We start from the raw sequence: 24,540 nt of genomic DNA on the forward strand, positions 1-24,540 counted from the left end.
GAGCCCTGCTAGATCAGGGCAAAGGTTCATCTAGTCCAGCTTCCTGTATCTCACAGTGACCCACCAGATGCCTCAGGGGGCACACAAGACAAGAGACCTGCATCCTGGTGTCCTCCTTGCATTCCGCATTCAGATATAGCCTACAAACCAGGAGGTTGCATACCCATCATGGCTTGTAACCTGTAATGGAAATTGCCTCCAGAAATTTATGTAATTCCCTTTTAAAGGCATCCAGGCCAGAACACCATTACCAAATCCTGTGGCAAGGAGTTCCATAGAGTAATTTCATGTGGGTAAGTAAATATTTTCTTTTGTCTGTCCTAACTCTCCCAGCACTCAATTTTAGTGGATGTCCCCTGGTTCTGGTATTGTGTGAGAGAGAAAATAGCATCTTTCTATCCATTCCCAGCATAATTTTGTATGTCTCAATCTAGTCCCACCTCAGGTGCCTTTTTTCTAGGCTGAAAACTGAGGACACTCGTTGCATGCTCAGAGGCACTTTACCTTATGTGGGAGGAGGAAATATTTCTTTTCCCTTGAAGGAAGGGCACTCCTTGCATGCTCAGAGGCACTGTGCCCTCAACCCCACTCTTTTACACATGCATCTATGGGGCATAATACAAACTCTGGCTGCAATCCTATTCACACTTTCTTGAGAGTGAGCCCCATTGAACACACTAGGACTTACTTCTGAGTAGATTTGCATAGGACTATGCTGTCTGGCAGGCATAGATGGGCATGTGGGATTCCTGCAGGGCTTCGAAGCCCAATCCTATGCATGTCTACTTAAAAGTAAGTCCCATTAGAGTCAACTATAGTTAAGAGGTTTGCAGCCTTAGGGCCCAATCCTATGCATGTCTACTCAAGAGTCAGCCCCCACTATAGTCAATGGGGTTACTCTGAGGTAAGTGTGGCTGGGATGGCAGCCTGAGAGCTCAACCCTATGGATCTCAGAAGCAAGACCCATTATAGTCAATGGGGCTACTCTGAGGTAAGCGTGGCTGGGATGGCAGCCTGAGCGCTCAACCCTATGGATCTCTCCTCAGAAGCAAGACTTATTATAGTCAATGGGGCTACTCTGAGGTAAGTGTGGCTGGGATGGCAGCCTGAGAGCTCAACCCTATGGATCTCTCCTCAGAAGCAAGACTTATTATAGTCAATGGGGCTACTCTGAGGTAAGTGTGGCTGGGATGGCAGCCTGAGCGCTCAACCCTATGGATCTCTCCTCAGAAGCAAGACCCATTATCGTCAATGGGGCTACTCATGAGGTAAGTGTGGCGAGGCCTGCAGCCTGAGAGGCCCACCCTGTGCGTGTCTACTCAAGAGTCAGCCCACTGCAGTCGCTGGGCTACTCTGAAGCCAGTGCCCGTGTGCTCAGCAGCAGGCCCGGAGGGGGGGGGGGGCCGCGGCCTGCCGGCTCCTCCCGCCCGCGCTCCGGCGCCCCCAGCGGCCGCGGCCTCCGAGGAGGGCGGAGACGGAAGTGGGCGCGCGGCTGTGGCGGGCGGAGCGCGGCGGGCGGGCAGGCAGGCAGGCCCGGGCGGCGGGGCAGCGATGGCGGCGGTGGAGCTGGAGTGGGTGCCGGAGACGCTCTACAACACCGCCATCTCGGCCGTGGTCGACAGCTACGGGCGCGCGCGCCGCAGGGACATCCGCTCCCTGCCCGAGAACATCCAGTTCGACGTCTACTACAAGGTGGGCCGCACGGGAGACCCCGCCTGGCCCGCCGCGGAAGGGGCCCCGGGCCCGGCGCTCCTCCTCCTCCAGCCCCGCGGGGGGTGACCAGGCTGCCCCTCCCCCCTCGCGGGGCTTCAGGCCAGGGTCGGGGCCCCCGTCTTAAAGTCTCTCCCACCAGCCACCCCCAGTCTCTCCCTAGTGACTCCCCTTCCCCTGCTTGGCACCCCCTGGTGAGACCCCTTCCCCCACCAGGCACCCCCTAATGAGTCCCCCTCCCCTGCTTGTCACTCCTCCAGGCACCCCCTAGTGACCCCCCCGCTTGTCACCCCTCCAGGCCTCCCTTAGTGAGACCCCCGTCCCCTGCTTGCTTGCCCACCAGGCACCCCCTAGTGAACCCCCTTCCCCTGCTTGTCTCCCCACCAGGCACCCCCTGGTGAGACCCCCCACTAGTCTCTCCCTAGTGAGTCCTCCTTCCCCTGCTTGTCACCCAACCAAGCACCCCCTAGTGAACCCCCTTCCCCTACCAGGCACCCCCTAGTGAGTCCCCCTCCCCCTGCTTGTCACCCCACCAGCCACCCCCTGGTGTCATGCCCCACTAGTCTCTCCCTAGTGAGTCCTCCTTCCCCTGCTTGTCCCCCCACCAGGCACCCCCTACTGAGACCCCCATCCCCAACTTGTTTCCCCACCAGGCACCCCCTAGTGAGTCCCCCTCCCCCTGCTTGTCACCCCACCAGCCACCCCCTGGTGTGACGCCCCACTAGTCTCTCCCTAGTGAGTCCCCCCTCCCCTGCTTGTCCCCGCACCAGGCACCCCTACTGAGACCCCCATCCCCAATTTGTTTCCCCACCAGGCACCCCCTAGTGAGTCCCCATTCCCCTGCTTGTCACCCCACCAGGCATCCCCTGGTGAGACCCCCCACTAGTCTCTCCCTAGTGAGTCCCCCTCCCTTGCTTGTCACCCCAGCAGCCACCCCCGGTGAGCCCTTCTCTCCCTCTTGTCCCACCTACCCATTCATAGTGTAATCCTACTGTAGATTTTGACCCTCTGAATCTATTTTGCATTTTCTTAATCTTCTTTTAAGTGTCCTCCCCAAAACATTGTTCCCCAGCACTGTAGAATTTGGTCTCCCCCCCTCAAATTTATTCTGCCCTTTAATTATGCTCTTTTTGGCAACTGTCCCAACTCTTGAATATGTACTTGACTCCCCCAGAGAATCTATTTGATTCAAATCTATTCAGAATCTGTTTTACCCTTTCTTTACACTCTTCAGGGCAAGCATCCCTGCTTGTTAGAAAAAAAATCCTTGCCCCCTTCTTTATACCTATCTCCTTTCTTAAGCACCCCAGTAAAGAAGTTTCAGTCTCTGATTTTCTTATCCTTGTGTCCAGCACTCCTCCTTCTATTTATTGTAGTGTGGGGTTGTTTCAGATAAGCCTTTTGCAGGGTGAGAGGGGCACAATATGTGAGACTGTGGGTCAGAGTAATAAAACTTGTATAGGGCAGTAAGTGGCTAATTTATACCTCTCCGATCAGCCCCAGTTGCAGAGGGATAGCCAGTGGGCTGTTGTCAAGGGACAGGATTTGCTGTGATCAAAATACTGATTGTATGTGTCTAGTTTTTCGGATACTTTTTCCCCAAGCAGGAATATTTTGCAGTGTTGTGATCTTCGACTATACTGTCTATCCTACTGTATGAGGACAATAAGGGGCTGTTGGTGTTCTTATTAAAAAAATATTTCTAAGGTTTTGGCTGGGAGCTGGTATCTTTCATCTGTAACGTTCACATGATGGAGAAGAGTACTTTTTGTTTTGCTAAAACTCCTGTCTCTGTTTTATTGCTGCCTCTGCTTTTTTGCTATCTGGTTAAACATTCAGAGCAGGCCTTTGAAACCTCCAGAACTGTTAACTAGACCAATCACGTCGGTCTGTTCTTGATATTTTTTTGTAGAGAATAGCTAATTGTGTCTTATAGGCTGCTGTGGGTTGCATATAGGTTTCTTGATTCTTTGACACTCATCTTGTTTGTCAGATAGCAAACAGCTTTATTTGGTATTCCTTTTGAAGCACTCCTGGTTATAAAGTTTCTCTTCTCCTAGGAAAAATGTGTTCAACCTTCCCCAATTTGGGAATGATGTTGCGGTGTGAGAGGTTAGTTAGGCAGAGTAATGGTTGATATTTTGGGTGACTTGATGCGAGGGAGTGTGTGTGCGTGAGGGCACCAGGGCACCTCAAGGGAGGGCGCCAGGATGCAGGTTTCTTGTTATCTGGTGTGCTCCCTGGGGCATTTGGTGGGCCCTGGGGCATTTGGTTATCTGGTGTGCTCCCTGGGGCATTTGGTGGGCCACTGTGAGATACAGGAAGCTGGACTAGATGAACCTATGGCCTGATCCAGTGGGGCTGTTCTTATGTTCTTATGAGAGTGCAGTATGTGAGGTTTTTTTTCTGTATGTAAGCTTTAAGGTGTCTCAAATAAGCGAAATTCCTCCCCTCACTTTCATCACTGACCGAGTCTGGAAGGACAATCAAACAGGAGCAGAGTAGGAATATCCATTTAAATCCCCTCTAGATGCCGCTGAACTTGAATATAAGCAAAACAAAAAACAGTGAAGCCATTCAATAGTGGTATTGTCAATTCATAGGAAAATACCAACTTCTGGATTAGGGATAGTAACCTGTTCTCCCACCCACCCTTCTGCTCCACCACAGTGGAGAATCTCTTTGCACTGTGTCCTCTGCAAATGTGTCATATTTTTTTTTTTCCAGAAATGTGTTTCTGCGCTGGAGATTAAAGCCATTACTTTTTGGGATGGAACTGTGATCTCTAAATGTGGTAGGACAAACTTAGTTAGAAATAAGGTAATTATGTGAACCAAGAAAGAGCGCTAGGGAAATTTTCATACTCTAGCTGAGAACTGCATAAAATTTCTTAACAACCTGGGATGAGGAAGTGCAAAATCCAGTTTTACACACATTTTCAATGTTGTTAGCACTTCTGAGAGTGCTCAGAAAGCATTTTAGTAGATTCCATTTCTTTCACCTCTTGTAGAAATATCCAAGCAACCTACCTACTACTGCCTGCTTGCAGCAGGTAGTGGTCCAAATTCTATACCTGCGTAGATAGATGAAACTATAGGTGGGCAGAAGGGCCTGTCCTTCTGGTTCATTCTGTTAACTTCTGGTATTAGAGACATAGCTGCTGCTATTTGTTCATCAGTACTATACACTTTAAATGTCCTTCTGAGTGCTACATGGTCGCTAGAGTTCAAATTCTGGCTTTGGTTACGTCCTCAGGTAACCTGCATGACCTCTCAGTTGGTTGTCTGTAAAATGGAGATAAGTATTGAAGTAATAACCATAAATTGCTTTGTGCTTTCATAGACTGTTACAAAGACCTTCTGTGTAAGCAAGTATGTGGTAGGGATAAGTCTTGCTGGCAACTGCACCAGAGCAGTATTGCAAGGAGAGAGATTCCTTCAGAGGCACAGGTTGATACATGAAGGGAAGGGTTTCTAGTTGAGGTATCAGCATGCTGTTATGTGGAAACTGATTATTGCTGTAATCCATGTGATAGCAAATAAGTACAGATTATATCACTGAAATTATCCAAAAATTATTAATTTGATGTCCAGGGGGTCCAAGTTGATTTTACTAGGCTGAAAAAGGCAACGTCTCTTAACCTTCCTGAAACTTTTTTTCCTAAATATTCATTTCAAAGAGTTTTGGGGTATTTTTTTTAAAAAAGCTATTTTATCTCGTTAGGAGAATCTGCTATTTGAAGTAAAGCCTAAAATATTAATATTACTTTATAGGAATTTAATATATTTTGCCACCTCTGGCTATCAATATACAGTAATTCTGAAAATGTGTGTTTGGATTTTGGAACATGTTTCTAGACGTCATCATACAAGTAATACACTTTAAAATACAATTGAAGAATCAGAAAAAATGAAGTACATTAAGGGCCTACTCCTATCCAACTTTCCAGTACTGATGCAGCCTTGCCATTGGGGTGTGCGCTGCATCCTGCATGGAGGAAGCAGTCATGGCCTCCTCAGGGCTTCATTGTGGCTGCATTGGTGCTGGAAAATTGGATAGGAATGGGCCCTAAAAGTTGTCTTTCGAAAAGCCTTCTAAACTTACTGACGTGTAAAAAGATTTCTTACTCTACCTAAGCACTTTCATATGGTTTAGTACTGGAAAGTAAAAAAAGAACCATCCTAATTTAAATAATAATAATAAATAATAAACTTTATTTATACCCCGCCCTTCTCCCTAAAGGTACCCAGGGCGGTTTACAACAGGTTAAAAACAGATTAAAACATAATTTAACAAACAGATAAAAAACACATTAACAGATACCATAAAACAGTAGTCAGATAAAAAGTCAGATGAAAAGAGCATAAAGCAGCAGATCGTAGAGGAATCAGGCCTGCAAAAAATACTAAAATATGTTAAAAAGGCCATGAACTCAGAAGGCTTGTTTAAACAGAAGGGTCTTCAGGCCTCGCCGAAAAGTCTCGAGCCATTCTCAAGTCAAGGGGAAGGGAGTTCCATAACGTTGGTGCCACTACTGAGAAGGCCCTATTTCTTGCCGCCGCCCCACGTACCTCGTTAGTTGGCGGCACTTGTAAAAAGGCCTTCTCTGATGACCTAAGAGGATGAGCCGGATTGTGCGGAAGTAGGCGATCTCTAAGATACCCTGGCCCAGAGCAGTATAGGGCTTTAAAGGTCAACACCAGCACCTTGAATTGGGCCCGGAAACGAATGGGCAGCCAATGTAGCCCCCGGAGAAGCGGGTTGACAGAGTCAAACCGCCTGGCTCCAGTGACCACACGGGCCGCCGCATTCTGCACTAATTGCAGTTTCTGAACCATCTTCAGGGGCAGCCCCACATAAAGCGCGTTACAATAATCTAACCTCGATGTCACCGTAGCATGGATCACCGTGGCCAGGTTTGCATGATCCAAGTACGGCCGCAGCTGGTGCACCAGCCGAAGCTGAGCGAAGGCCCCCCCTAGCCACAACCGCCACCTGGGAATCCAGGAGCAGCTGTGAGTCCAGGTGGACCCCCAAGCTGCAGACCTGCTCCTTCAAATTTACAAAAGCTTGCTTGCTTGCTTCCCTGGAGATTCGTTCCCCTCACCAAAGGTGACCAGACAAATGGCTATTAACAAACTGAGTTCAAAATGGGTATTCTCCTAGTCTCACAGTTTTCAATGACTGAATTATTTTTCAGGTGAATAGTGTAATCTTTCCATTTAGATTCTGTGCGGAATTTCTATAGCCTGCATCTGCCTTATGCATAAAATGACAAGGTCAGGATGATTATTTCATGTCCCTTGGTTGTAGCTTAAGAGAGCACTGTTAACCAACCTGACTTCAAGGTGAAATGGGTTGCAATTTTAATAAATTAACATTTTTAGATGCGATAAATTTGGTCCTGAATTGAAGTTACTTGTAGTAACAACAAACATCTTGGTCATGTATGCAACTCTGATTTGTTGTCAAGGATGTGGGTTTTCTGGAAATTTGATTTGCTCTGGAAAATTTTCTGATGTGTAAAATTGATCAGGATCTGATTGAACCAACTTGATTTGGATTCAGTAACCAAAACTCGAACTCAGACCCATGTTAATTTATGTTCTGCATAATGTGCCACAGAACTTTTTCAATAGCCAAAAGCAGTTGAACTGAAATATTTGACTGAGAAAAACATTTGCTACACAACGTTATGCATGTTTCTTCAGAGGTAAGTACCACTGACTTCAGTGGTACTTATTCCATGGTAAGGGTATCTAGGAATTCGGCCTTCATGTTGTTTAAATGTTATAAATCATACAATAATAAAACTGTACTCAGCTATGATTTATAATATAAACTTGTGAAAATGTTAAGCATGACAGCTCTTAACATGCACTCCTATTTGCATACACTCTCCTTCTTTGTCTTCATTTTAAGAAGAAAAAATGAAGAAAGTGGAAACAACTGTCCGTGTATTGATTTATATTATCCAAAGAGCAGATATGTCATACATGCATGATGTATATGATTCCTAGGAATAGTCACCTGGGGAGAAAAAAAAGTTAATTGTAACTTTGAAACTGGCCTATTTGGCAAAAATTGTTACTGATGTTATGAAATGATGAGAGACAGTGTGATTTAGTGGTTAGACTTGAATTGGGGAGCCTTAGGTTCAACTCAGGTGACGTTGGACCAGTCGAACATGTTGAGTTCACAGACCTCACAGGCTTGAACAAATGAGTATAATCTCTTCCAAAAAATGGTATGCATTGTCATTGTTTTGTGGAAGATATAGTAATAGAAATAAAAAAACTAAACTGCATCACTGCTTGCCACTCACTATCAAACAGTTGCCTGTCTAGTATTGAAGTCAAGTGTTTTTTTCTCGTCTGATTATAAACAGGAGGTCCTGTTCCCAGACTGGAACTTTAAGGTATTTGTACCAAAACTATCAAACCTGTTAATCAGTTCTCTTCTTAGAATAGGTTGCAATCCTCCAAGCGCTGGCCTTGTGCAAGCTTCATTGAATCTTACTCAGTAAGCTCTTGCTGGGTGGTGTCCTTAAGCCATTTCTGCCCAATGTTGCATATGTGCAACAGGGACCAAATATGTACACCTGTTGGCCAGGCAAAAATGGGTTAACTTCTTGCTCATTCAGAAGCTACGGGTCATAGTGGCTGCCTCTAGGTTCAGAGACAGCATGCTGCAGTACAAACAATCTGAAGAATATTGTATCCTTCCCAGTCAATAGGTTGTGGTAGTAAAACCATGTTGCAGTATTGTACTATTTTGCTGAATTATGTGTATGAAGTGCTTTGAACATTGGGAAAAGGTGCTTGGTAGTGGCCCGAGTGTTGGACAGAGGAAGCATGGATCTGAATCTGTGCTCAGCAGTGAAGCTGACTAGGTGACCTCAAGCCAGTCATTTGCACTGTATGAAACCATGGTCCAGGATACTTATCTCTAGTTTGGCATGGTGTTTAAATGTATAAACTTTGATTTGCGTTTGGCTTGACAAATCAGAAACCATAGTTTGTGCTGACTAAGTTTTGGTGTAATTTCTGAATTGACAAACTGTAGTTATAGTCGTGGCTTGCTTCCAGTGGCAGCAGCTACACCACAGATATGGAGATGGATGTATAAAACTGAATGTTGAGCAGATAGAAAACTACTTTAGCAAACAGTCACCTCTAAAATGATACCTTGCCCATTTGTCAATCTGTAAATCCAGTCCATAGTTTTGGTTCTAAACCATGATTTGCGCAAACCATGGTTTGGTGTGAATTGAACTGCTGACTGTCAGCATAATCTACCTCATAGGGTTATAATGCCAGGAAGAATGGGGCATTCCTATGAATGCTGCCCAGTGCTCCTAAAGGGAAGGGTGGGATACAAATGTGATCGATTGGTGGGTAGTAAATAGCTGGCATTGGGATTGTTGGCTCCAACTGTGTCTTTACTACAGGATTCTGTACTTTCAAGAGCATTCCATGTAACATTTAGAAAAACAGAGTAGCCAGGACTATGTTGTAGTTTTTAATTGTTTAGGGTCTAGATCTAGACTAACACAAGCAGCAGCTCTATCTGCATGTGAGAGCTTTCAAGGTGGCCACCCCTCAAGTGCCAGTGTTTCATGCTCCATTATGAAAACCCCATCTCCTTGGCTCCTGGGAAGGGGCTTTTGGGGAGAAATATACATGAAGCTGGATGTGTGAAGCTCCTTTGTATGGAGAGTCTGATCGTTGCTTCATATAGCTCAATATTACCTGCACTGTGGTAGCGAAACTCCAGGGTTTTGAAGCAAGAACCCTGTATAGAGATGCCAGGGATTGAGCCTGAGGCCTTCTGAATGCAAAGCTATGCATTCTGAACCATAGCCCCTCTCCAAAGAGATGCTTTGCTTTTAACGAAGCATATGCTGCTGGTGTTCTCTTACACCCAGCAGAGTCCTTACGTGAGGTTTTGTGTGTCTTAGTATATCATGTGCTCAGTAACATACTGTTCCTTAAGCAATTTTTGCACTGAATTAGTTTATTGTACATATTGTCAGGGAGAACACATTGTTTCAAATTGATGAAATGCACTTCTTGGTTTGTGCCATGTTTTCTAAATTATTGAGCTATGTAATTTCCCCAGAGCAAATGCAGTTGCACTGCCTGCATAATACGTTTAGTGCTGTGTTGTGCTGCTATTCTTTATGTTCCACCTATATGTGGCTCTGGCACAGAAGCCATCTCCACATAAGAGAAATGATATAGCTGGGTACACATGTGGCAATTGTAGAGGTGTTTTTTGTATAGATAGCTTAATTCGTGGAGCACACTGCCACAAGGTATGGTAATGGCCAATAGATTTGACATCTGTTTTTTGTTTTTTTTTTTTTTAAAAAGTTTAAATAAATTAAGGGAAGGTGGATCAGTCATGATGGCTTAACGGAACTTACATGTATAGGTGCAGTAAACCTCTGAATGCAAGAAACTAGAGACAAATGGGGGATCATTCAGAAGCAATCTGGTCAGCCATTGTTGGAAACAGATGGATTCTTGGTCTGATCCAGTTCTTATATCCTTACATACATGTATCAGAGCCCTTGCATTTTGTCAAACTTCATGAGGCAGCTAAAATTTCTCCCTTGTATGTACAATATTTTTTTTTTCTTCAGCAGGAGACAATGGAAACATTATTTTCAAAATATGATTAGGAAGCTGTGAAGGAATTAAAAAAAAACTTGGCTGGATTAGAGGGCTGCACATAAATTATCTGAAAAAGCATACTACTATATTAGGCAAAGGGAGCAAAAACAACATGAAAGAGGATTTCATTTTGTTGTGTTTTTCGCAATATCAACATGGAGTTGTGATTAAAGGCTTTAATCGTCCAGCAAAGTTGGTGGGATTGTTCCTCCGATGGCTTTCATTTGGTGCTCGTACCAGGCAAAAGCGTCAGCAAGAGGCTAACATGGTGCATTCATGGGATTAGTGGGTTTACTCATCTTTCACATTTATTTCCTGCTCTTTCTCCAAGGAACTGAGAGCAGTGTACAATTTGGGATGGAGGATGCTCCAGGTATCCCATCTCGTCTGTCTTAGTGCTGGCCAGGAGTATAGGTATTCATGTTTGGTTTGTTTTAAATATTTATATCCATCCTTTCCCTTCTCTGTCAGGAGGTACCCAAGATGGTTTAATTTATGTTTCTGTACATAAATTAGTATTCCCCCAGTGTGGTCATTTTTCAAAATTTTAGCACCAGTGAAATGATAGATTAAGGGCGCAATCCTAACCCCTTATGTCAGTACTTTCCAGCACTGGCATAGTGGTGCCAGTGGGACATGTGCTACATCCTGCAGTTGCATGTCACTCACGGAAGCCTCCTCAAAGTAAGGGAATGTTTGTTCCCTTGCTTCAGAGCTGCATTGTCGTTATGTCAGTGCTGGAAAGCACTGACATAAGGGGTTAGGATTGTGCCCTAAAGCAGTGTTTCTCAAACTGGGATGTGGCCCACTAGGTGTGTCGCAAGCCAATTTCAAGTGGGTCCCCATTCATTTCATTATTTTATTACTATATTAAACTTGATGCTACCATGGTGTGTGACTGCATTTGGGGAATTATTACAGGTTTGTACTTTGAACAGGCTATTGTGTATATGCTTTTAACAGTGACAGTAAATGGGACTCACTCCTGGGTAAGTGTGGGTAGAATTGCAGCCCAGGATTGTTAAATTTTTTCCTCTGTGATGATGTCACTTCCGGTTATGACATCACGTCCGGTGGGTCCCGACAGATTCACATCACCACTGGATTAAAGGGTAGCAAAAGCATGCCTGCCCCAGCATTCTGGTGCCAGTCTCTCTTTTAGCAGCTCTTACAGCAACATCTTAAACTGCTTCTAAAATTTGGTGTAGTTTGGGGTAAAAATAAATCTGTTGGGAGATTTGGTGGCAGCAGTTGGAAATGGTGAGCAAATTGGATCATAGCTAGAGTTGCTTGCAAGCATTTCTGTAAGTTTGCATGTAGTGCCAATGCAGGCTTAATGGGTGGCAGGAGCCCAGCCCCATCTCTGAGAGATCTGGGATAATACGTTCTTTTTGACTCCTGAGAAGTGATAGGCTGGCAATGCCTACCCTCTTTCCTTAAACTGCTGGGAACTTTAGCATCAGGAGGGATAGTGTAGTGGTCTAACTAGGACCTGGAGTCTTGGTTTCAAATTCTGGTTAACCTTAATCCAGCCTATTTCAAACGTGAGCCCTTTTCCTAATTTCTCTCTTTTGCTCATCACTCAACATCAAGCACCTGTTCCTCAGCAGAACTTTAAGCAATTCTTGCCTGCAGTTGGCTGCATGCAGCTTGCCACTGTGTTTGGAGGTCTACAGACTAGGACAGTGGTTTTCAAACTTTTAGCATCAGGACCCACTTTTTAGAATGAGAATCTGTCAGAACCCACCGGAAATGATGTCATGACCAGAAGCAACGTCAAGCAGGAAAATTTTTATCGTAGGCTGGAACCCTGCCCACAATTACCCAGGAGTGACTATCATTGTTAATATACGTAGTTGCCTGTTAAAAGTAGAGATCTTTCAATTTCCACAAATGTAGTCACATACCAGTCTAATATATTTAAATGAATGGAGGCCCACCTGAAATTGGCTCATGACACACATAGTGGGTCCTGACCCACAGTTTGAAAAACACTGGACTAGAATGCTAATTCAACACAGATACTAGAAAGGGTGTAAGGCATCTGCTTCCTCTTAAAGCCATATGCAGATGTGCCATTGAAGCAAAACAGGAATTTTTCTGAGATCATTAAGATAACAAGGTAGGTGGAAGAGCAGTTGCCCCACAGATTCTTAGTGAGGATCCTCTGCTAAGGAACCCTCAGTCCATGCAGGTGTGTTTTAAGGAGAGGAAAACTCTATCTTCTGGAACTTTGTGTTCACCTTTCAGATTTTGCCTGACCCAAAGTGGATAGATTGTATTCTCCATGCTGTTCATTTGCACCAGGCCACAGTTGTCTGCTATCTATAAAACAATAACCAACTTTGTTCCCTCCTGCCCCAAGTAAGCAGATACTAGCTGGATTTAGAGTAGCAGGTATGAGTGTGAACTGTGAGAGTCCCCTGATCAAATGCTGTCTTGGCCACAAATTAATAAGTAGTCTCAAAAGAAGCTACTATAAATTTCAGCCTTGGGCTTCTTCCTATTTGCAGCGTCAGTAACACTGACCTACTTTACAGGGCTGTCGCTGATCCATATCAAGCATTTTGAAAACTTTTAATGAACAATAGAAGTGCTGAGGGTTAAAAAATTATTTACAAATCTGATCCAAGAGTGATAGTGCAACTGTAGTCATTTATTTATACAGATAAGTCACAAGCAACTGCTCGTCAGCTTGAAGACTCTTTAAAAACCTGACCTACTTTTGAAGGATTCTTTTAAAATCTGGTTAGCCAGATATGAGCTGGCCTGGATTTTGTGTGACAGAAGTGAAATGGAATGAAGTCTAGCTTCTCTTGGTCCTGCACCCTACCTAAACAGATGCTTTTCTCAAAGTAGATTCAAGGTATTTTCCCCCCCTCCAACATGGAGTCTGGCAATGGTCAGTTAGTAAGGTAAGCACATGAGAGCATTGCCTTCCTGAAGCAGTCCACAGGTCTGTCTAGTTCAGCACTCTTGTTTCCGTCAGTGGCTAACCATATGCTTTCAGGCTGTCACAAACAGGTGTTGGACTCTCTCCTATTATCTGTCCCCAGCATTTTGTGATCACAGGTAGTCTGTCCCTAAACTTGGATACTCCATTTAGGTCCTTCAGTTAGGGTGGAGAGTTGAATTGTACCACAGTATATTGTTGTAGCTCTTTAGTGGAGTTGGTGAATTTGAAGTGGCTTTTAAAAGCTTTGCCATTGTTCCATAGAATTTTGTCAGTCTGAAAGCATCTTAAGAGCCTTTTCACACAAGAACACTTGAGGTGGCAAAGTAGGGCTGAAGTTTGTGATCTTGGTATTTGGCCTCTAGACTGGAAGTCAGAAATTCTCATTGTTTCCTCCCTTCATGGGTCATATGATGCAGCCTTGAGATAGTAAAATTACAGCAAAATTATTGTTTGCACACAAATTTTAGTGGCATGGACAAAACAACTTTCTTGTGCAGTGAATCTCAAACTCCCTATCTAGGAGTCATTGCTATATTTGTCTGCCAAGCGAACTCTGTATTGCATAGAATTCTGGAGTAGGTTTTAGGAATGCTCTTGGTGTATATGGGATGTTGAGGGCCTCACTGTTACCCTGGGCCAGTAGTATTCCCCCCTCCCTCCAAATCCAGGACCATCTTTAAGTACAACCTGCAGCCTAGGCCTCATGTTTAATGGTGTAACAAACCATGTAAATGTTCCTATTTTTCTCTCAAACAAAACCAAAGGGAGGAGAAAGTGGCTCTGGTGCATTTTAAAAGATGCATTGACAAAAGAATTCCAGGAGATGCCTCAAGAACATCTGCCAATATTCTCTCTCCTACACAACTATAGCAGGCATGGGAGGTCTTGCCTCCTTTAAAATATTTATATGCCATTTTTCCAAAATGTTTCCAGTGGTTTATAACACATAAAAAAAAAATTAAAACCAGCAACAGAACAAAATGACCACCATGGAAATGAACTGAAAGCTTAACGAAAAGGTGCGCTCCCTTCAGAAACATATCTTTCGCAAATATAAGGCAATTGCTATAAAAGCCCAGGTTTGTCCATCACTGTGTGTACTTTGCCTCAGAGATTGCATAGACCGTAAAGTCTGATAAATGGCTCCTGTGGGCAGACAGTCCTTAAATTATGAGGGTCCCAGACCACGCTAGGCTTCAAAAGGTTTGCATCTGCAACAGATGAAAGAATATGGCGGAGCCATGACTGTGACTTACTCATGAGCCTGTCAGCTGAAGAACAGTGCCATTAGCAGCTAAATGTGCTCCAGAACACATCTGCACAGAAAGATCAGTATTGGTGAGCAAGCAGTCTTTCAGGGAGTCTTGTCCACCAGTTCTGATTTTCTTATTGAGGAGCCCCCCAGTAAGTTTATGGAAATCACAGGAGTTCCCCAGAGCACATGCTGAAAACCTGAGGAGACAAACTCCTCAATTGCATCTGTGTATTAAATTATGCATGTCTCCTTCCCCCAAATTGAGTCATTCAGCATTCATATATCTTGGATATCTAACTTTTAAATTCTACCAAGAATCCAGTAAGCTTAAATATATGCTTTGGCATTTAAGAAATTAGTTGGAATATGCCAATCTGTCAGGATTTCTGATAAAGTTATTAAGGACTGAAGCAGCTCTTCAGGATAGCTTACTCCTTATGTATGGTCTCTACTCATTTAAACAATTGGAGTTTTTTGACCTAGTCAATAAATAACATATTTTTTTGCTCTGACATAGTTTAATTCATTAATAATCATAGTTTAATTCGTTTATACCGTGGTTGCTAACCAGTGTGAAGCACTATTTGGGGATTTCATAGCTACACTGAACCATCAACATCAGTGAAATTGACAGTTAAACCTATGTATGTTTAGGTAGAAGTATATCTCATTGGGTTGTATCTTAAGAAAGTTACAATTCCTTTGACATTGCACCTTAGTCCCCATTCCCTATTTCAACTAAGTTAAATTATTTGCACCTGAAACAATCACATATGCCCCCCACACCATCCCTGTTCATTCCTTCTATCGTCTCTTGCGTAAGTGCTCAGACTGTAAGATCCTTGGGGCAAGGGCCTGTTTTTTCACTCTTCATAAATGACCTTGTACATTAATGGCACTAAATAATAATTATTCCTAGGCCTCATAGAAATTAACAGGTCTTAAGTTAGTCAAAAGTAATATGTCTCACTTCGACTCAAGAGTTCAATGGGACTGGCTCTAAAGTGAGCATGTGATGTTTTGGCTGGATTGTTCCTGCACTTTTCAGTCAGAAGATGTATCATCAAATGCACGTGTTTTAAGTTGCTAAATGCCCTTTCATCCATCAGAGACCAGCAGTGATGTTCTTTGAAATGAGTTATAGTGAATCTCAGTAAACAAGTTCTCAAAATGTTCCTAGAGTTCAACAGTCTTTGGGGGAATTCCCCTCCAGAGAAAAGTTGGCCGCTGACCAATTAGGTTGGCAGTCTGGATCAGAGGTTGCCACTGCTGTGAGTTGTTTTAATAGGTGATAGGGTAATCGCTCCTAGGAGCATTTTTGCTATATAATTGCTACATGATCAAACACCTCTCCTGGCTATTTAAACAAGCAATAAAGACGCTTGTAAACATGTCACTTTTTCCAGCATTGCCTTACACAGAAGCTTAATACTCAAGCTTAACTGCCTGAGTATTTGCAATGCAAATGCAGTACCACAAAATAAAATACGATGGGGATTATAGCTGAGCATACTAATTTAAAATGGCAATGCTAATAAGACCACAAAAGTGTCTAATGTATAAAATATAGAGAGCCAGTGTATTGTAGCAGCTAAGAAACTATGGGCCCAATCCTATCCAGCTTTCCAGCACTACTACAGCTATGCCACAACAGGCTCTGTGCTGAATCTTGTGACAGGGGAGCAGTCATGGAAGCCTTGTCAAGGTAAGGGAATGTAGGTTCCCTTATCTGGGGGCTGTATTGTGGCTGCATCAGTGCTGGAAAGTTGGTTAGGATTGAACCCTGAGTTGCATAATGGAACTTTCCTGTTTTGAATCCTGCCTCTGCCATGAACTCAGTACGTGGCCTTTGGCCAACCACTTCCTCTCAGCCTCAGCCTTCCCCATTTGCAATATGGGGATAATAATACTTGTAAAGAGTCAATTGTCTATTCCCTTGTGGTAGACAAAAATTTGAAAGTAGAATGTTTTTTATATTGCATTTAATTTTTTAAAAATGCTACCACTCTTATTTTTTCCTGTTGTAGTTTAGCAGCAGCACTTTTGATATTAGCTCTTACAACTTCATTTTCCTTAGAACAGAGCACGCTTTTGAACTGCTGAAACATATGTCATGTAGTAAACAAATTTTTGTTGGCCTGTGCTCCATAAAAATCGGTGGAAGATCTGAGCACACAGTACTTGCCAAATTGAAGCTGTTGGGGCCCTAATAGCTTGCATGAGTATTATAAAAGAGCAACGAATATACAATCCAAAATCCTCTTTTCCTTTTTTATTGAATCTGGGTTCCTTTCTCTTACCCTAGTCGGAAGGAAATATCCTTAGTCAGAAACAATGATTTGGAAAGAAGCAAAGAGGTTTTACTTTTCACTGAAGCTTTAACCATTTTTAAAGCTTAAGAATTGCCCTCCTGGATCAGACCAAGAAGTCCGTTGAGTCCAGCATCCTGTTTCCAACAATGGCCATCCTTTGGGATCTTACAAACAGGGAAGGAAGGTTATGACTTTTCCTTGTTGATAGATCTGTCCTTCATGAATTCATCCAGTTCTTTTTTTTAAGGCAATCTAGTTGTCTGTCAAAATAATTTTAAATAAATAATTATTTGTCAAAATAAATCAAGCTAGACATTGTGTGAACCAAAACTTGAATCCCCTGCTGTTCTTTTTGATTGGGTGACCTTAGTAGTACAAGAGGGGGAGAAGAATTTCTGTGATGTGACGACTATCAAGCTTTTGGAATATATTGTAACAATCACTATATGCAGAGTATGATTGCTGCTTGGCAAGACTTGTGTCCTGTGATATCACTTCCAGAGTGCATTAACGCTTCAGTATGGAAATGTGGAAAGAAAAGAAAGTCATGTATGGAAGATTTTTTTTAAAGTGTGGTACTGTAGTGTGACTCCTGGATTGCATATGTATAAACTGCCTTCTGGCTCATGAAGGCACTTCCCTGCAGAAAGTGGGTGGTGTTTGCACAGGGCCAGTCCATCCATGAGGCCAGCCAAAGCTATCACCTCAGCAGCAGATTGGTGGGGGCCACCTATCTCAGTCTACCTATTTACCTCCCCTGCTGCTTCTTCTCTTTCTACTCCCTGGATTGGGAAAGGAAGATAGGGAGGAAAAGGTAATTTGGAGGGGAGGAGAGGGCAGAGGTCTGGGAGGGGCTCAGGTAAGTTTTGGGGGACAGAATTTGGCATGCCACTTCTAATGTCAAGGGAACTTGGGCCAGCTCCGTGTTCGCATATGAGTTGCCAGTTAATGCTAAAATCATGAGAGAAACACACACTATCCGTTTGGTGTTTGACCCAGTTCCGAGCTCTAGCTCTGGGCAGCCAAGCCCTGAGCTAGAGCAGGCAGTATGCCAAGCAGATGCCTTATTATTAAACGCTTGTATTTTTGTTCTTTAGTAACATTTGTAACTTCTTTTTTGTTTCCTTCTTCCAGCTTTACCAACAAGGCCGACTATGCCAGCTGGGTAGTGAATTTTGCGAGCTAGAAGTATTTGCAAAGGTGCTCCGAGCTTTAGATAAAAGGTAACCATATGCTAGAAATCATGTCTCTTTTTTGCTTTTTAGAATGAATACTTTTTTTCCTGTGAAACATACAGGACCAATCTACCCACCATTTAGCAGGTTAAGGCCCCATAGTTTTCAGGGGGAACAGTTTTAAGCATGTACTTACCTCTGTTTAGAATTGATGAGTCTTTAAGTGCTTAACTTTGGCTTGATTCCATCCATCTTTTGCAAAGTGCATAACCCAGTAAACCTGTGTTGCAAATTCATTTGTTCAGGCTTGCAGATAAGGCTGCAAAAATTTTGACCTACAAAAAATGTTGTCCCCCCTATGATGGTAGTTTAACACTGTGATGACCTTGAAGAGGAGGCTTTACTTGTAAGGCTTTTTTGGGTGCTTGCCTGAGGGAGACTTGTAAACCCAATCCACATATTGCCCAGAGTAAAGTGGTAAGCTGTTAGAATTCTGGACTATTCCACTTCAAACTGTACGGTGGGTCTTCTGTATCTGCAGGGATTTGTTCCAGGATCCCATGCAGGTGCCAAAATCTGTGGATGGTCTAGCCTGCAGGTGTAAAACTGAGAAAATGGTGTAAATTTATGGAGATTGTGTAAATTTCCTGAACATTCGTTAATTGCATAAACTTGTCTGAATGGCGTGAACGAGAAGAGTGCTGCAGCGAGAAAGAGAGAGAGAGCGCACTGTGAAATGCCTACAGCAGAATATAAAAAAGTTAATATATTTTCAATCCGTGAATAATATAATCTGTGGATGCAGAGCCCACTGATATGGCAGGCCCACTGTTAATGTGGGAATCGTGATTTTTAATCCTCTCCCATGCAAAAAATGTCCTGTGCGTAGTAAACCAGGAAATAAGGGAGAGGCTTATGCTAAACCTTTCCGTTGGTGTGCTCATTTACTACATACAGTCAAGGAAACTATTCTAAAATATGTCCCCACACTCATAGATGGGAACTGTCCAGAATTCTTCTGTGTCTGTGTGTCAGCTCACACTGTCAAACGTGTAGATAGGGTCTAACTTGCTGCAGGAGACCAGATAAGTTCAGCTTTGTTGTAAACCAGGGCTACCATTAAGCCCAGCTTCTGCTGTATATGGCTCTTCCACCCACCCACCCCCCTCCACATAAACTTTCACAGGTCATAGTAAAATAAATGGGGGGGAATGGTTCTGAGTCCCAAGGGAGATCACAATCACAGATACCAGCAAAACAGTCACTGGAAAAAGATGTCATACTGAAATGAATAGCGACAGTTGCTCAAAGATGCCCACTTTTAAAAGGTTCCTTAGCCCAGGCAACAGTTCCAGGTGAGCTGCCTCTGATTGCCAGAGTTCAGAATGTTCCAAAACTCTGAAGTGCGATAGGTTGTCTAGGATTTCTGAATCCTGATTTTCTCACTCCACTAGGTAACATGCAGTGTGCATTTCTTGAGTGATTATTGCATTTCTGTACAGTATTGCCTTTCTGCTGTTTCAGTAAATGTCGTTTACAATTTAAAAACAAAGATGCTAAAGGCAAAACAATGAAATGTCAGAATTCTTCCAGGCAATTTCAGGTGTTGATGGCATGAGCTTGTTGGCCTGGGATCCTTTTCTTCCCAGTCCTCATCAAACAGAAGTCTTCAGGTAGGCCTGGGAAAGGTGCCTCAATAACCTTAACTATCAAGGTTTTCATTCAAGTAATGAAATAAGTGGCACGTGCAGAGAAGTCAGAATGGATGGGAGTTGTGCAAAGAGACAATAGTTCTCATTCTTGCTTCATGCTGTGCTTTTATCATTTTGGCAGTTGTATCTTTCCAGCTGGAAGAGACTGACTATGCTAAGGAATGTGGGAGTTATTTTGCAAGTTGCAAGTTTTTGAATATCTAATCTGGCTGCATACTGTCCCTTGGCTGAAGCTGGAGTACTGTGGTGTTGATCTCTGATCAGTGGTGATAGCAGAGAAGCCAAGCTGAAATATATGGAATGCTTGGCTGTTTTCAAGCTCAGAAGCTTCCTCTAATAGAAGGCTTGCGCTGGGTTGTCTCAAGTTAAGCTAGTCCTGTCTAAAACCAGCTGAAATCAGACGGATGACAGCCATGACAAACTGAATTTAAAATTATAACTCATTGAATTCAACTGAAAACTTGCTGAGCTGTTATGAGCAAAGCTGGACTTGAAAACAATAATTTACTTTGTAAAATATATTTTCAGTTAGCTGCTTAATGGCTCGATTAACTGTGACTTGCAGTTGCTTCTCTCTGTGCGCTTTGATTTAAAGACTCCTTGGCTTGTGCAGTTAGTGTCTTTCATTTGGTTAATTGGACTTGGCTGGAATGAGGAATGATGGATCACTTCCTGCTTTCAAATCTCGGTTGAAGGTGGTGTTTGAATTTTTTAAAAAATTATTCTCCCCTCCCTCCCCGTCAAGGACATTTTATAAATTTTAGATTAACTGGTGTCCATTCCATTGTTTGGTGTCCATTCCATTTTACTGTTCTCCAATATGGCAACAAAGAGGCTCTATACAGGTTGAGCCTCATTATTTGTGTGGGTTCCAAGCACTCAAAACGCAGTTGGATGGCAAAAAATGCACTACAGCAAATGAATTTAAAAAACACTTTGCTCCATGATTTAAAAACAGTCTTGCTGACCTTTGTGATGTAAGATAAGAGTCATTAAGAAGACAATCCATCAGTCGTCCTCCAAGAGCTTAGAAAGGAGCTTCACTCAGCCCCTCCCTTCACCAATGCAAAGTGATCACCTTTGAGGGGATCACCTTTGAGGGGATCACCTTTGAGGGGATCACAAGTGAGGGGAAGGGAGGGGTCACTTGGATTGATGAATTGTCAGCCAGCTGCCCCCCCTCACATTAAGGAGGCTATTATTAAAGGACTGTTCAGTTTTTTAAACTGATTTTAAAGGGATGCATTTTTCCCCTTCTCCAGGGATCAGCACATTCCTTATCATTTGCAGGGGCCATTCATGTTGAGTCAAATCCTTGAATAAAAAATCAGTGTATAAATAGGCTGGACCTGTATTAGAAAAAATGCAGAAACAAAGTTTCTCCTGACTATAGTTTGTAGGTTTCTGATGGTTGCTTTGGTGATTTGCTTGGTAGCTGATTATATAACCAGAAAGTTGAAACAGTAATAAAAGGGACAAAAGCAACATTCCTTTCTCTTTTTCCCTTTCCCTTTCCCTTTCCCAGGCATCTGCTTCATCACTGTTTTCAAGCTTTGATGGATCATGGAGTAAAAGTAGCATCAGTTTTGGCCTATTCATTCAGCAGGCGGTGTTCTTACATAGCAGAGTCAGATGCTGCTGTAAAAGAAAAAGCTATTCAGATTGGATTTGTCTTGGGTAAGTGTGGGTGAAATTTTCAACTAGATTGCTTGCCTATACAAGAGGCACATCAAAAAAAAAAATCAAGTCTTTTGCTTTAAAAAAGTGGAAAAAATTGATCTGCATTTCACGGCTGCTATGATCCAAACAACCAAGCCGCCAACAATGCTTCCTAGGTGTTCAAATGATGACGATAATGCTTCCTAGGTGTTCAGAGAGGTTTGCATAAATTATCTTTGTCGGATCAGGCACTATTATTAGCAGCATATAGCTGATGGGGGAAGAGTGGCTGGTAGCTTGACTTAGGGTGACCAAATGAGTTTGTAGCAGGGAAGAGCGGTAACATCTGGAAGTTCTTGATTTACAGTTTTTATCTCTTGGCCGCTACATCACAGACCACAAAAACTTTCGTTTTATTTTAAACCTGTTTTTCTGTCAAGAGCTTCAGGTGGCATAAACGTCTCGTTTTATCCTCATAACAATTCTGGAGTTGTGACGATCGAACGAATGTGGTGGTGCTGATGTATGGATAGGAAATAAGGTAAAATGTGCTTAGGCCGTAGGTCCTGTTTTAAAAATGCCCTGCTGTCCCTGTTTGTCTTTTTAGGAGGCTTCCTCTCGGATGCTGGCTGGTATAGCGACGCCGAGAAAGTCTTCCTTTCTTGCCTTCAGTTATGCACCCTTCATGATGAGATGCTCCACTGGTTCCGTGCCGTGGAGTGCTGTGTGAGGTAAGCCCCACCCTGATTTCAGTTCTGCACCCTCCCCTCCCACCCAGTGAGAAATGCATGCTGAAGACTTGACCTTTGTTTACGTGAATGACTGTATGAGTTGTTACAATCTCAGTCCCTTAAGCAAGGTTGTCAGTAACCAAATTTAAAACAAAATTTAAATGTAGTTTTAGCAAGGGTTGAATGGCCAGCGACATTCACTCCATCCACTGATTCATTCCTGTTTGGGCTGAAACTCTGGCAAAAGATTTCTCAACCCTCTCCTTTCCAGCTTTAACAGTAAGATTTTGATAAGAGTCCTTTACCTGAGTGATGCAGGATATGCATCATCAGACATCCCAACGTTCTATTTGTTTTCCTTTATATATTAGATTTATAGCCCATCTGTCTTCTATGATGGAACTTAAGGTGGCAAATGCAGGGTTCCTAGGCAGTGTCATCCAGGCACTGACCAGATCTGTGTCTGTTTAGGTTCAGGAAGGTGGCTGCCTCACTGCACTCGGCCACTGAGGCCTTTCCTGGGCCCGCCTTTTTAAGGCATTAAAAACATCACTGCCAGTTTTACATAAAAACCGGAGGTGACTTTTTTTATTGTATGGCTCAGTCTGAGCCTGCAGAGCCATTTTCTGGGTTCAAGTTGTATAGATGGAGGGGGAAATCCCAGTAGCTGACATGGTGGTGGAGGGATTTCAGCTGTGTAAACAGCATGAGAGTGGAGAGGGTTAACACACAGCCTCTCCCTGTGCAGGTGCTTTAATCAAAGTCGGCTCTCCCTTGCCCTCTCCCCCTCCCCCACAAATTTAAAGTTAGGGTTCAAGAGCATGGACTGCTGCAGTAGTTTTGCTGAAGCTAGGCAGGTCTAGTCCAGCGATTTTCAACCTGTGTGCCACAGAACACATTGGTGTGCTGCGAATAGTCTGCAGTTGTGCCACGGGAGTTTGGAGGAAGGTAATTTATTAGCAGGGCCATTGGGAATATGGGCCCCTGCCAGCAGCATGATGTGCCTTGTCAGAAGAACCAAAGATGTGCCCTGAAAATTTTAGTGCCTCGTCAGTGTGCCGTGAGATGAAAGGTTGAAAATCACTGGTTTAGTCAATGCTTTGATGGCAGACTTCTTGGGAATAACATGTATTTCTGCTTAAGTTTCATGATAGAAAATAGATTAGGTATAAATTTAATATATTTTTTGAAGAGGGAAAGCAAACATTGGGGTACTCGATGACAAAGATGTGAATATCATTTATATTCTCCTGTATCGTATCTGGTGTTTAATAAGGGCTGTTTCAAAAAATGTTTTTGCTTAATGCAGTCAGATAGGGATCATCCACTTGAGGCCACAGGGCCAAATTTGGTGTTCTGAAGAGTTCCAGCTTCTCCTCCAGAGGTGTGTTGTAGCTATGGAAACAGAACTGCTTGGCAGTACATTTAGGAAAAGTGGCAAGAGGCCCTGGCTCACCACCCTTGATCCTCAAAGCAACTCTTATATAAAACACGTTGCTTATCATGGCAGCAGACGGAGGCTCAGTAATTCGCAAATGACCATTCTTATGAGGGTTTGCTGTTGTTTTCGTTTCTTTTTTCTTTATCTGGCTGCTCAGAACCAATTTCCTGAAATTTTTGAGTGTTGTAAGTTCAGGGATGGGGCTGTGAATCCAAAGTTCTGGTGGGCCACTGATGTGCAAGCAAGGTGACATTGCTGGCTAGAGAGCTGCATTCTCTTCCTGCAAGTTATCACCTCTTTCAGATTGTGCTGACTTCTTGCTTAGCTGTGAGTTCCTACAGTCCCTGATGCTGTGCAGCTGAATGGGTGAAGGAGACATACCTGCCACTGTTAGAATAGGGTCAATAAAAAGTGATTCCCTGCTCTATTAATCTGTGCAATTTGATATGTTAATGGCTATTCAGTACCAGATTGCACTTTGGAACCACTCCATACTTTCCTTGTAAAACTCGCTCATCTGCTCCTGGGGCTTCTTTTAAAGATCTACATCTACTTTTGAGCTTCCTCCTAAACTTAATCTTTATGATGGTTGAGGTAGAACAGATCATATACAAATGGCCAGAGCGTGCTTCTGCTCTGATTTTGAGGACAAGCTTCTTTAGTTGCTATGAAGCAGTTGTATCCTAGTTCAGCAATTTTCAACCTTTACATAAGAACATAAGAACAGCCCCACTGGATCAGGCCATAGGCCCATCTAGTCCAGCTTCCTGTATCTCACAGCGGCCCACCAAATGCCCCAGGGAGCACACCAGATAACAAGAGACCTCATCCTGGTGCTCTCCCCTACATCTGGCATTCTGACTTAACCCATTCCTAAAATCAGGAGGTTGCGCATACACATCATGGCTTGT

General features: G+C 43.3%; 1 protein-coding gene across 2 annotated transcripts in view; it reads left to right on the plus strand.

Moving 5' to 3' along the window:
- Window positions 1–1,551: 1,551 nt before the first annotated feature.
- APPBP2 (amyloid beta precursor protein binding protein 2) overlaps window positions 1,552–24,540 on the plus strand; it is a 45,342-nt gene continuing 22,353 nt past the window's right edge. For both annotated transcript variants that reach the window (XR_010794806.1, XM_066635817.1), the window contains exons 1-4: window positions 1,552–1,692; window positions 18,046–18,134; window positions 21,324–21,475; window positions 22,065–22,188. Coding sequence is in view for 1 of the 2 variants with exons in the window: in XM_066635817.1 (XP_066491914.1) it covers window positions 1,552–1,692; window positions 18,046–18,134; window positions 21,324–21,475; window positions 22,065–22,188 (506 nt within the window). In the remaining variant the exon portion in view is untranslated. The remainder of the gene's footprint in view (window positions 1,693–18,045; window positions 18,135–21,323; window positions 21,476–22,064; window positions 22,189–24,540) is intronic.

This window comes from Tiliqua scincoides, chromosome 8, assembly GCF_035046505.1.
Source record: "Tiliqua scincoides isolate rTilSci1 chromosome 8, rTilSci1.hap2, whole genome shotgun sequence".
NCBI classification, from domain to species: Eukaryota; Metazoa; Chordata; class Lepidosauria; order Squamata; family Scincidae; genus Tiliqua; species Tiliqua scincoides.